Source organism: Hyalella azteca, unplaced genomic scaffold (genome assembly GCF_000764305.2).
Source record: "Hyalella azteca isolate HAZT.00-mixed unplaced genomic scaffold, Hazt_2.0.2 contig10814, whole genome shotgun sequence".
NCBI lineage: Eukaryota > Metazoa > Arthropoda > Malacostraca > Amphipoda > Hyalellidae > Hyalella > Hyalella azteca.
In genome coordinates this window covers 98867-111051 of record NW_025940835.1, presented here as the reverse complement: position 1 = coordinate 111051, position 12185 = coordinate 98867, and the positions used below count along the sequence as shown (strand labels likewise).

The following is a 12185-nucleotide window of genomic DNA, read 5'->3' as shown; positions in this document are numbered from 1 at the left end:
GCGAGTTTTTTCCATTTCACATTCATTCGTGAGTTATAGAGCAATTCGTGACGAAATTTGCAGTGACCAAGAAATTACTCCTAACCTACTTAACAGATTTGAACGAAACTTGGAATAAACAAACGACTGAATTTGGAGATTTGCCATGAGACCGGCCGCAAGCCCGGCCGTAAATTTGTCCGAGACGTGAAAAGTGCTAGGGATTTTTGAATCCATTATTAGGTATTGATGATGAGCTTACGGAAATAACACAATTTGTATCATGCAACTAAAGCAAAGCAATAAAGGAGGACAATCAGATGAGTCCTTTTTTCTTAAGTTTGTTTTACTCTATTCGAAAAAATCTGCGTTCAATATTATGCCAAATTTTGTGACTGATATATATTCGCTCACAAATTTTTCATTTTCAATTCCTAAATTTTGTTCATATATACCGGTATTGTACAAATATTATTTGAAGTTAGTAAAATGCTGATTTTTCACAGATAATTCTTTGTAGAAGTAATAACTACTATTTTAAAATTGGAATTTCATTTTACAGCAATTATTGAATAACTACTACTTGGTGTGATTGAATACCAATTGACTCTGAGTCATTTATTTTTACGTTGCTGCATAACATTGCTGTCGCTTGAGCTTGCGAGAGTACCTTGTCATTCCACCTCTTATCCTCTCCTATTAGCGACGTTTATCTACCGGCAACTCCTCACACGAGCACTGGATCAATCAACTATTTCATAAACTTACAAAGTATCTTTGAGTGCTTAGACTCTGGGTAATCTGTAATCCATATTCGGTTAGCCTATTTCTCAAACTCAAAGCAGGTGTCCAGCATATAAGTTAATCATTGTTTGCTTATTCTTGTAAATAAAATTTGTATTTTCGTAATTTTACATGCCTACTGGCCCACTGGGAAATTGGTTATAACTTATAAGTACTTACTCTTATAATTAAGCCCTTTAGCCCTTAGCATCCGAATTTCATACAGATCACATACAAAAAAATTTATATGCACTTTTTTTATGGGACATAAAATAAGGTTACAAACCAAAGGTTATTAGAATCAGTTCATTTTTAATTTCCTCATTTAATAGGTAGATATGTTAATCAATTTCTTGTGTATAATAATGGCTTAATCATAATGCTGGATTGTGGATTGCTGGTTTCCACTTTCCAAGATGACAAAGATCAGATAGCCTACCGTAAAATGGGGTAACTTAGACTATTTTTTTAAAGGTCATTTTTTTACTAGCTAAATGAAACTTTAATTGAAACATGCAAAATATAGTTCTATACTCTAGGTTCACAGACGTTCACTCACCATAAATTCCACTATGCAGAGGGTGGATGCAGCGTCGGCAATATATGGATTTTTAAGCCCAAAGCGTCGCCGGGTAATTTTTAATGAAAAGCCATTTACGCTGAGTAATGATGAACTATTTACAAGCCACGAACTTATTACAAGGTTGCATGCACGTGTTACCCCAAATAACTAATTTTACCCTAAAAACAGTCCGGTTGTATGTAGTCAATATACTCGCGTATATTGTCGACTAAAATAGTAGAACTATTTTAGCTTTCTAAAGTACGGCGCACGGCGCATTTTTTTACCAACGTAGTACGGCGCACTGCGCAGGTTGTTAAAATGACAAAATAAATTCCCGCGCACCTGGCACATCTTCCTGACCATGGAGTTCTAGTTACATATGCAAATGACAAATTTGAGGAAAGTGTCATAGTTTGCAAATGGGGGGCGCCGCCCCTGAATGGGGGAACTTAGACCACCTAATGTCAGCCGTGACCTTGAAGGGGTAATGTTGACTGGCTTGGAAATTAAGTTAAAATTGACATATACCTATAACTGATATAAGAGTAATAAGACTCTGTAGAGTCTGAATTTCTAAAACATAATGAAAAAACATTAATAGGTGTATCAAACATGAAATATGTTATATATGGTAATTGGTAATTAATATAAATAAATTGTACATTGCCATCATCCAAGAGACAAAGCTCTGGCACTCTCACTAGAGACCATCCATCCAAAACTACACTGCCATGTGCCATCAGACAGGATAGGCAACATGGGGAAGGTGGTAAGGTGGATAAATTATGCATATCCACCATAATATTGCCTACTTGGAGAAAACACAGCACATCAAAACCCTAACAAAGGTAAACAGGCACACAGAACTACAGTCATTTCACATTTAGACAGGTTACAAAAACATATTACCCTCATCAACTGATCAACATATACATTCCCTCAGAACACTTACTGGATTTACTGGCCCACTACACTCTCACACTCCAAGCAAACATGTTCTTAATGAGTCTGACAGGGCTGTAGCTCCATCACATTCAGAAGACGTTTCTAACGCGCAATTTCTTGAAAGGCAACGTGCATGTACAGCTAGATGCTAAAGGGTCAATTAAAGTCTAATTCCACTCCACGGATTACTCAGGTAATTCAACATCAGTAGGTTAACTGAAAAGTGGGGACAGAGTCTTTTCCTATTAATGTATCTGCAACTCTGAGAACTACCAAGTACCAAGATAGTAATAGCCGTAAATGTTGATACATCTGATATTCTTTTCTAATTGTTTCCTTTTTTCTTTTGTGACAGAGTTACCAGTTTAATCACAATGCAGAATATATTAAATGCTGTTAAAGGAAAAGCTCTTGGTGTTGCTGAGTATCTTACCCCAGTTTTAACAGTAAGTGTAAATTCTCTAGATGCAAAATTTTTACAAGCCTAATGATGAATTTCTTATTTACATATTCTTACAGAAACATACCCCTCCTTTTAAACCTGTAAACTGTGACATGAAATATGCTCAAATAATAATTTATAATTATAAATAATAATTTATCCGTAATATTTTATTATTGGTACTACTATAATATTGTTAAATAATAATGTCGTTGGCTTTTTAGTTAATTTTCTTGAATGATATTGTTGTAGTTTTATTTCAGACACCTAATTTCAGACTGTATTCCCTCAACCAGGAGAGTAAATTTTTGGAAACTGGTGTACTGACTCCAGAAGAGTTTGTTGCTGCTGGAGACCACCTTACTCATCACTGCCCCACATGGCAGTGGGATGCTGGAGACCCAGCCTACACTCGTCCATACCTGCCTCCTGACAAGCAGTTCCTTGTCACCAGAAATGTGCCTTGCTACAAACGTGTAAAACAGGTGTTTTTAACTGCAAGTTCTATACCACATTTTTTTCTATATCTTATCATTTACACCATAACAGATTTAATCAGTTGTATACATAGGTGTTTTTGATTTAAATTTTTATATGTTAGGTTGAAATGTTTGGATAAAATTTCATTTTATTTTATTTTCTAGTAAATTGGGTCCTACAATATGTATAAGTCAAATTAATTTTCTCCTAACATTAATTGGCTTGTACTTGTAGATGATGAAATAATCACTTAATCAAATTAATTTATTATTGAGTTAAATTTTTTTCCCTTTTATCCAATGTTCATTTTCAATAATTCATTCCCATGTACCAATTCCCATTCTGTTTATATATCTTACCTTGAATTAACATTTCTTATGTTGCTGTGCAGATGGAGTACCAGGGTGCAGAAACTGTGTTGGATGAAAATGACGGTGATGGAGGATGGGTTGACACCCACAGCTCCTCTCTGCTTGGCGACAACGGAAGTGGGGCTGTTGCTCAACAAATTGCAGAAATGACCCTTGATGATGACAAAGTAGGTTGCCTCAGCTTCTGGAATTACCTTGAAATACAATTAAATTGTAAACTTGATTTTCTATTACGGTATGCTGTTATGGAATCAGCAAAACGGTATGTTATCTAATTACATGTTTACAAATCCAATTTCTGTTTTTCAGTTAGTTAATTCAATATTATTTTTTATTCAGGAAGAGGCCTCAAGATCAGTTCCAGCTCCTCTTTTAGAGCGTCAAGAGGAACCTGAGGATGATGAGGATGAAGCTTTTGACATGGACGAATTTGATGAAATGGGCAAAGTTCAGGATGAGGACCCTGTGAGTATTGGTAAAAATCCCTTGCTGTTTTTAGCGCATTTTCTCATTTATGGAAAAAAGCTGCTATTGTTACCGCCATGTCCCTCTGTCAGTCTGTCTGCCTGTCTGTCTGCCTGTTTGTCTGTCTGTCTGTCCGTGACTTCACGTTTACGTCCACGAGAAAATGCGCTCTCTGTCACTCACTGCAGTCAGTACAGAGTTATATTTTTTCTAATTCCATACATGATGCATTTTAATAGGTTTAAACTTGAATTTTTACCTTAAAATTTTTTGAAACAAGCTTCTGTTTGCTGTTGAAAAGTTCGTGCAGTCATTTGCTTACAGTCTCTTCATATCCCTTACATAATGTATTTTGCTTAACGTAAATCTGTAAATATCCATCCCTTTTTAGCACATTTTCTCATTTATCGAAAAAATGCCCTATTGTGCTCGTCATGTCCGTCTGTCCGTCCGTGACTTCACGTTTTCGTCGACGAGAAAATACGCTCTCTGTCACTCACTGCATTGAGTACCTACTGAGTTATATTTCTTTCATGTAAAGTCCGAGTACATCGCGCCCGTCGTCTCTGGCAAGTCTGGTCTTGATGACGTCATGGAGGGCGCTGCTGGTGGTGGAGGCGAGATTGTCCCTACACGACGTTACGATCTGCACATCACTTACGATAAATATTACCAGACTCCTCGTCTCTGGCTCACTGGATATGATGAGGTTAACAGATGTCCTATTATTGTGGCTCACAGTTAGTCGTTTATAAGGGGTGTGTGAGGCACAGAATGGCTTTTTAACTCAAACCTATTCTCATACACTAACGGTACACTTATTTTTTAACTGAGACTATTTAGCAGGTAGATTTTCTTTTATTTGCAGCACTAACTACAAATTCTTTATTCTAAGGACCCTACTCACTTATCATCGCTCCTTGACCGTACTGTTTTTCTTTTATGTTGAGCCCCCAACAATACGGGGCTTATCAGAAAGTTACTGAAATTAATCTTTACTAAGAGACAGTAAGATACTGAAATCGTATTAGTAGAAGTTTTAAATTATCAAATTACTTGTGCAGAACCGCGTGCCCCTGAGCGTGGAGGCCATGTATGAGGACTTCAGTGAAGACCACGCAAACAAGACCATCACTGTTGAGACCCACCCTCATCTTTCTGGGGGACCTCCCATGGCTTCTGTACATCCCTGCAAGTGAGCTACCTTCTGCGCTCTTAATGTTACTACCTGTATAAATCGCACTGATTTTAAACTTTTTATGTTCATCAATTTATCTCTTCTTGCTGGTCAATGAAACGATTTTCTTTTCATTAAACTGTGTTGTCATTGCGGTGAATTTTCCTAACCGTGCAGGCACGCCGAGACAATGAAGAAGCTGTGCGAGATTATGACCAGTCGCGGCAGTCGGGAGCTGCAGGTGCACCTATACCTCATCGTCTTTCTCAAGTTCATGCAGGCCATTATCCCCACCTTGGAGTACGACTTTACGCAGAACTTTACACTCTAATGCCGGCCATCATCCTCATTTTGGAGTACGACTTCACCCAGAACTTTACACTCTAATGCAGGCCATCATCCTCATTTTGGAGTACGACTTTACCCAGAACTTTACACTCTAATGCCGGCCATCATCCTCATTTTGGAGTATGACTTCACCCAGAACTTTACACTCTAATGCAGGCTATCATCCTCACCTTGGAGTACGACTTCACGCAGAACTTTACACTCTAATGCATGCTATCATCCTCATTTTGGAGTACGACTTCACCCAGAACTTTACACTCTAATGCATGCTATCATCCCCACCTTGGAATACGACTTCACGCAGAACTTTACACTCTAATGCAGGCCATCATCCCCACCTTGGAGTACGACTTCACCCAGAATTTTACACTCTAATGCATGCTATCATCCTCATTTTGGATTTCGACTTCACGCAGAACTTTTTAACTTAATTCATTCAAACATTTATACAACTTGGATTCCGACTTCACCCAGAATTTTTTAACTTAATTCATTCAAACATATATACAACTTGGATTACGACTTCACCCAGAACTTTTCATTCTAAGTCATGCCATCATTCAAACCTTGGATTAGAACTTCACCCAGAACATTGCACTCCAAGATTCCATCACCATGACAGCCTCCTGTGTTCCTCCTGTAGAGTCATTGCTTATCTGCCACTCGTCTTTCATTAAAATAATCTATTTCCATTTGCATGCGTGTTATGTTTCATTCATTTTTGTGGTAATTCTTCATTTTATTGTTGATGTTTCAGTCTCGCATTTCTTTTCACTTTTATTAGGGCTTATCTTGAGTTTGTGGTCATGTACGTAGTCTTTTATTAAACACTGTACAATATAGAACAGTGAGTTGGGTATGAGCTTTTTTAGTTTGTGTTGAGTATCATTCGAGCGCCGGAGCAAATTGAAGTTTTCTGATGTCTTTCCCGCACCAGAGTTCTTAGGTACACCTCTTACTATCTCCTAGTCGAGATGGAATATCTCGTGGAAATTTCCCAGAAATTCCAGCTTATACTTACATTTAGTTCAAATTTTAATATCGTATTTTAATTCAATAAAAATATATAAAATGACAGGCTTCACTCAATCCGTGGATGTAAGTATATTTCACAGAACCATAAAACGTCGGTCGACCGTAGTTGCTGACGGAAAAATGTACATACCACCATCATTGAAGTAAAGTAATACTTGGTTGAGCGTTACGTTAGTTATAACCTACGGTAGTTTCTCTTCGTTTTTAACGAATGTTTTTTCCTTATCTATCCACTGCATTTTTTGTGAACTTTATAATTAACTCGAGTTGAGAGGTCAAGTTTTCAACTGATCTGATGTATATGTATGTTCTTGTATCTCCGAGCAGTGGTTACTGCCTAAGTTCTTTCTCCCTGTTGTGCTGCTATCCTCCTTTATAAATGCAACTCTACATTTACCGCATGTGACTTAGGGTGAATTTCTCAGAGAAGAATTCATCAACTTTTAGGGAGAAATGGAGGGATACCAGACGAGAAACTCACAGTATTGGAAAGGAAAAAATATGTACGTGATCATGTAAAAGGTTGAACTTGCTCAAAAGAACATGTTAAACAGGTTAATATGCTCATTGTGGCAGGCTCTCATGGTAGTAAGGTGACCAAGTTTGAGATCCACTGCAATACGCGGATTCTGTTCTCCTATGACATTCCTGTGAAGTTCGGCGGGCTCTGAATTTGATCCTTATTATCTCATTTGTTTTTATTATCAATCCATGGATTTGGTATGGTATGAGACAAATAAATACGTTAAGTAAATAGTAATCATGTTTTTGCTAAACTTTCATTTTCATTTCTCAAATATTTTAAAAAGATTCACAGACCGCATGATTATGCAGCTGCGAGAAAATGTTTGATGCTGCAAGTTAAATAACTGCACAGCAAGATTTTAGTAACTAAATGATTTAAAGAATGTAAAATGTACGGACGTTTCAATTATGTACAGCGGACGCATTATCGTAGCTATTTAGCCTTACGTGAAGACTGGTAATTTTTTTCGTTGTTCCGCCGGAAGTTTCGTTGTTCCTATATAATAATTTATTAGAGAGTGGGAAAGAGATAAGCACGCTTGATGGTTTATTGGGAAAATGCATAATTTGCATCTAGATGTTACGGAGACATTGTGTTGATTATTTACATCCACGCAACATGTAACATCACACGGAAACATCCAATCTTAGAATGATAATGGTTCAGAGTCGCTCAAAAACTTTTTTTTGAATTGAGCACTAACAGCAAAATTTTCTAAATAAAAACTGAAAATTTTATCTTGAATCAAAACATGATGCTGATTTTTATACTTTTTTTCAGTAATATTGAAGAACATACCCGTATATTTTAAACACGGAGCCATGTAACTATAGATCAGTGATAACACGGAACGTTTAAAAACCTTAGCACATTTTAATAAAACAATTTTTTTCTTATAGTTAAATCAGTCTTTATGTATTAATTTGTGTCGTCATTGCTGGAACGCAATGTCGTGATCACTTACTCGAAATGGCTTTATTCGCTATTATTTACCAAGATCTAGCCTGCTGATTCTCCTAAAACTTGAATCAATCCAATGCGCGTATAGGAGCATAATTTTAATGTTGCCCATCCAATTGTAATCTCCGAAAATCAAAACGACGTCAAACATCGCCGAGGAAACCTTACGGTGGGTGCTAGTCACACAGTGAAGCTCTTACAGTAACGCGATTGAGTGATAACTCCAAATTCGTGATCAAGAGCCGTTGAACGAATACGTTGGGATCGTTATGAGTTCAACACACATGAACCACTTGGGAAACATTTGATTTCTTTGGTCATACGACAAATAGCATCGCAACCAGACAGCCACATCGGTGCTTCCTGAGCTTTATGAGTAAAGCCACAAGGAGATGACACATTCAAATGATGTTGACATCATCGACTTCCGACGTACATCATCGTCACCGACAGGGTTACAGTTATGATTGTAATCGACATGAGAATTCATGGAAATGCAAAACATCTTGAATAAGATCAAAATAAATATTATTCATTTTCAAGATAGTTCTATCTCACGAACAAAACCTCCAAACGAGCGCTGGTGTTCCGAATCGAGATTGAATGAAATTTAGCTCGAACATCAACTATAAATAATTGTTCGCAAATATTCGCCTAAAAAAGTGCATCACGACAAGATTTCGATCATTCTTAAGAATAATCGTATACAAAACAATTAACCATGGAGGTGATAATTGTAAAAGGGTTAGGGAATGCGACCGGCTTCCAAGAAATATGATAAGGGCTGAGGACTCCCGAGGCATCATCCTCATAATCTTGGTCGTCCGAGTCCGAAGCTTCTTCTCCACTGCTGTCAATAACGATGATGTAGTCGCTGCCTGGAGGTCGTCATTTGACTTGCAAACGGCCGCAAGATGGCGTCAAATTGGCTCCGTCTTCTTTCTTTGAGTCTTGGTTGTCATCCTCGGAGGAAATCTTCAGGTAACTCTCAATGACAGATCCTAAGAGCCCCACGTCAACAGTTGAGCCAGCTGAATCCCACACAAGTTTGTCTTTAAAGTCTTCGTCCATGTCCTGCGCGCCATCTTGTTCATTTTCTTCAGGGTAGTCTTCCAGAGTGGCCGTCCGTGCCAACACTGAAGCCTCGTGGTCACAGTCGGTGGTGCGGATGATGATAGATCCGCTCTCACTTTGCAAGGGAAGCAAAGGAGCTGACAATGCACACACGGCAATACTCTGTGATCGCCCTCTTGGTTTCGGAACCGTGGGAGGAGCTCGAGGCATGACCGTACGGAACTGTTTCAAATCAGCCAGGCCAGGAAGAGCGAGAAGTTGAGACGGTTGCATGAGGGACAAGAGGTCTGAGTTTGACACAACTATTCCTGACATAGTGCCGCTGTTGCCATGAGGCTGCTCTGATCCTGTACTGAACGAGTGTCGTTTGGGCATGTCAACTGGGGTGCTCGGAGACGCTGTCCCGTGGTACGACCATTTTCTGGGGCGGTTCGCTGCTGCCTCCATGTTCGCTTCATCGTCCATTTGCGACAATTCGAGTATACTGAGATCCCCGGACATCCTCCGGCTAGACTCAATTTGAGGTCCAGCTTGACTGTTAGATCGAATTTTCAACTGCGCTCTTCTCCCAGATGAACCACTGGGCGTACTGGGGCTGTCGAGGCTGGAGTTGATCGAACCGGGTTCACTTCCTTCCAGACTGAGACTGAAGGTGCGAAGGCGACCGCGTTTGGCTTTGACTCCTACCGGAGTCTCAACAGTAGGAGAATCTTTGCGAGTGATCGTCATGGCGGTGGTGGGAGTGTCGGGACCTGAGAGCGACTCTCGGGAACCTCGAGAGCCTCGCCGCTTTTGTTGCTGGAAATTGATGTGCGTAGGAGGGGAACCACTACTCGGGGAACGATGCATGGGGGTAACGGGGGACTGGGCTGGGGTTCTCACCAATGAACTGCGCGACGGAGAACGAGCCGGACTTCGACTTGCTGGGCTTCTTGACGACGGACTCCTACTTGCAGGACTTCGGTTTGCAGGGCTCCGGTTAGCAGGGCTTCGGTTGGCAGGACTTCGGTTGGCAGGACTTGTGCTTGCGGGACTCCTCATTGAAGGACTGCGACTTGTAGGAGTCGTTGCGGGACTGCGAGCCCCAAGAACAGGCGTGCCAAAACCTGCCAGGGCCTGTGTTCGGGATCTGGCGAAGGAGAAAATACGGGACCTGAAAGCTTCCCAAGTGGGCCCCTCTCTCTTGCGCCGTTCCACTTCCACCAGACGAGTCTCACAGCGACCTCCACGAGGCCCTTCTACCGCCGAGCACGACATCCGCCTCATCTGCACAAATAATGCTTAATAAAATAATATTATTAAACGAAAGCACCTCCATTATATTTTAGCAATTTAATGCTAAGTACACTGACGCACGCGATAATACTACAGATTGTTATATAATATATCAAACAAAAATAGTAAATTTAATTCCCAATGCCTAGGCCTCATGCAGTGCTTTTCTTGAAATTTGACTGCAAAGTTATTTCGTTACTTTTTGCGTGAATCATGAATTAGTTGGAAGGAAACTTCGGACAACATTCATGAAGCGATGCTCCGACGCCACAATAATAGACTCGTGCCTTTTCTTGAGGTTCCGATGGCAGTATCGAGGATTTCAACTTTCTCACGTCTTGAACGATCTAAGAGCTTTGATCTCATAATTTTTGTTCAACAACGATCTCAAAATCAAAAGTTCGATGGTAATCTCTGCTGTTCATTTGCCTTAAAAAAATAATTCATAATACACAAGTGCAGTATTATATTTCTGTCACTAATGTCACTGAGTTATCGACTACCATGAATGTTAGATATATATTTGTACGGCATGCAATTGCTGTACGATGGATTGAAATTGTTACAAGAAGAATTGCTACAGTTGCAACCAGAAGGTACAGTTACTACACGATGAATTTCTACAATTACTGCACAGGAGATTGATGCAGTTATTGCTTTGTGGATTGCTAAAATTATTGCACTGCAGATTGCTGAATTTGCTGCTCGATGGATTGCTACAGCTGCTAAACAGTGCATTGCCACAGTTGCTGCTCGAAGGATTGCAGTTATTGCTACAGTTGTGAAGGATTAGTAAATGAGGCAATCCTTCGTGAAAGTTACGAATGATTGCAGAAATTACTACATGATGGATTGCCACAATTAGATTACTACAGAACTTACGTTTGGTATAGTGTGTGGCTCAGAAGACACCTCAGACAAATGTTAGTGGAGCCGGAGAATCCATTGCTGAGTTGACAGACGATCCTTCCTCAGCCTGAGACGTGCAGATCCATTACACTCGCTAAAAAATAAAGATACTAATGAGCTGAGTAATATAATTTTGTAATTAAATTATTTTTTATCGAAATGGATGATCAGTGATTCATCTATCAAAATCTGTAGACAATTTTTTAACGATTATTATTGTATGTTTGATGCTTATTAATGAGATTCGGACTCTTGATGATACACGATCATCCGTACAAGAAGTATCAAAAATTTATTGGAAAGTATTAAGAATAAGAAAAGAGCGTTTAAAAATATTAATTAAATTGCATGATCATTTTTTTTATATCATCGACGATAATTCAAGGTCAATAATGGAAGACTTACATAACACGTCGGGAGGCGAAGGTCTTTTAATGAGGAAACTGCCTTGATTACGAGGATTTGTAATAAACTAGTCTTGGATTTTTGTAATTTTGGGCTTTTCATTGAGGATTCATCCTGCCGTCGGGTCCTGTGGTCGCAACAGAGAACCTGCCAACAAATAAACCAAGAAAAATATAAATATTAATATTTCGAGGGAAGTACAACGCGTCACACTGCGATGAAGTTAATCATTCCATGCTGGATGCTGAAAAATATTCTATTTATCCCTTTTAAAATGTTAAAAACTGTTCGACAATAAAGAAGAGTTGGAAGGTAGAATGTTTTATTAATATGTACTAAAAACAATTTCTTGCTTGCGCTTACCTCTGAAATTAATTTTATTACGAGAACGCATTGATTTATGCAGTGTTGCATGCTGTGAACGCGACTTTTTTAATTCCCGCGAT

General features: G+C 39.1%; 2 protein-coding genes across 2 annotated transcripts; one reads left to right on the top strand and one right to left on the bottom strand.

The window, feature by feature from the left end:
• Positions 1-2535: 2535 nt before the first annotated feature.
• LOC108682636 (ubiquitin-like-conjugating enzyme ATG3) lies at positions 2536-7360 on the top strand. The gene is made up of 8 exons (XM_018171840.2): positions 2536-2718; positions 3011-3199; positions 3586-3732; positions 3905-4030; positions 4572-4739; positions 5095-5225; positions 5385-5487; positions 5880-7360. The coding sequence occupies exons 1-8, from the start codon at positions 2647-2649 to the stop codon at positions 5928-5930; spliced, it is 987 nt and encodes a 328-aa protein (XP_018027329.1). The 5' UTR covers positions 2536-2646; the 3' UTR covers positions 5931-7360.
• A 519-nt stretch (positions 7361-7879) lies between these two features.
• On the bottom strand, positions 7880-11880 carry LOC108682633 (uncharacterized protein DKFZp434B061-like). Its single transcript, XM_018171835.1, has 3 exons — positions 11740-11880; positions 11308-11428; positions 7880-10416 (listed from the first exon to the last, which is right to left on the bottom strand). The coding sequence occupies exon 3, from the start codon at positions 10414-10416 to the stop codon at positions 8965-8967; it is 1452 nt and encodes a 483-aa protein (XP_018027324.1). The 5' UTR covers positions 11308-11428; positions 11740-11880; the 3' UTR covers positions 7880-8964.
• Positions 11881-12185: the final 305 nt, after the last annotated feature.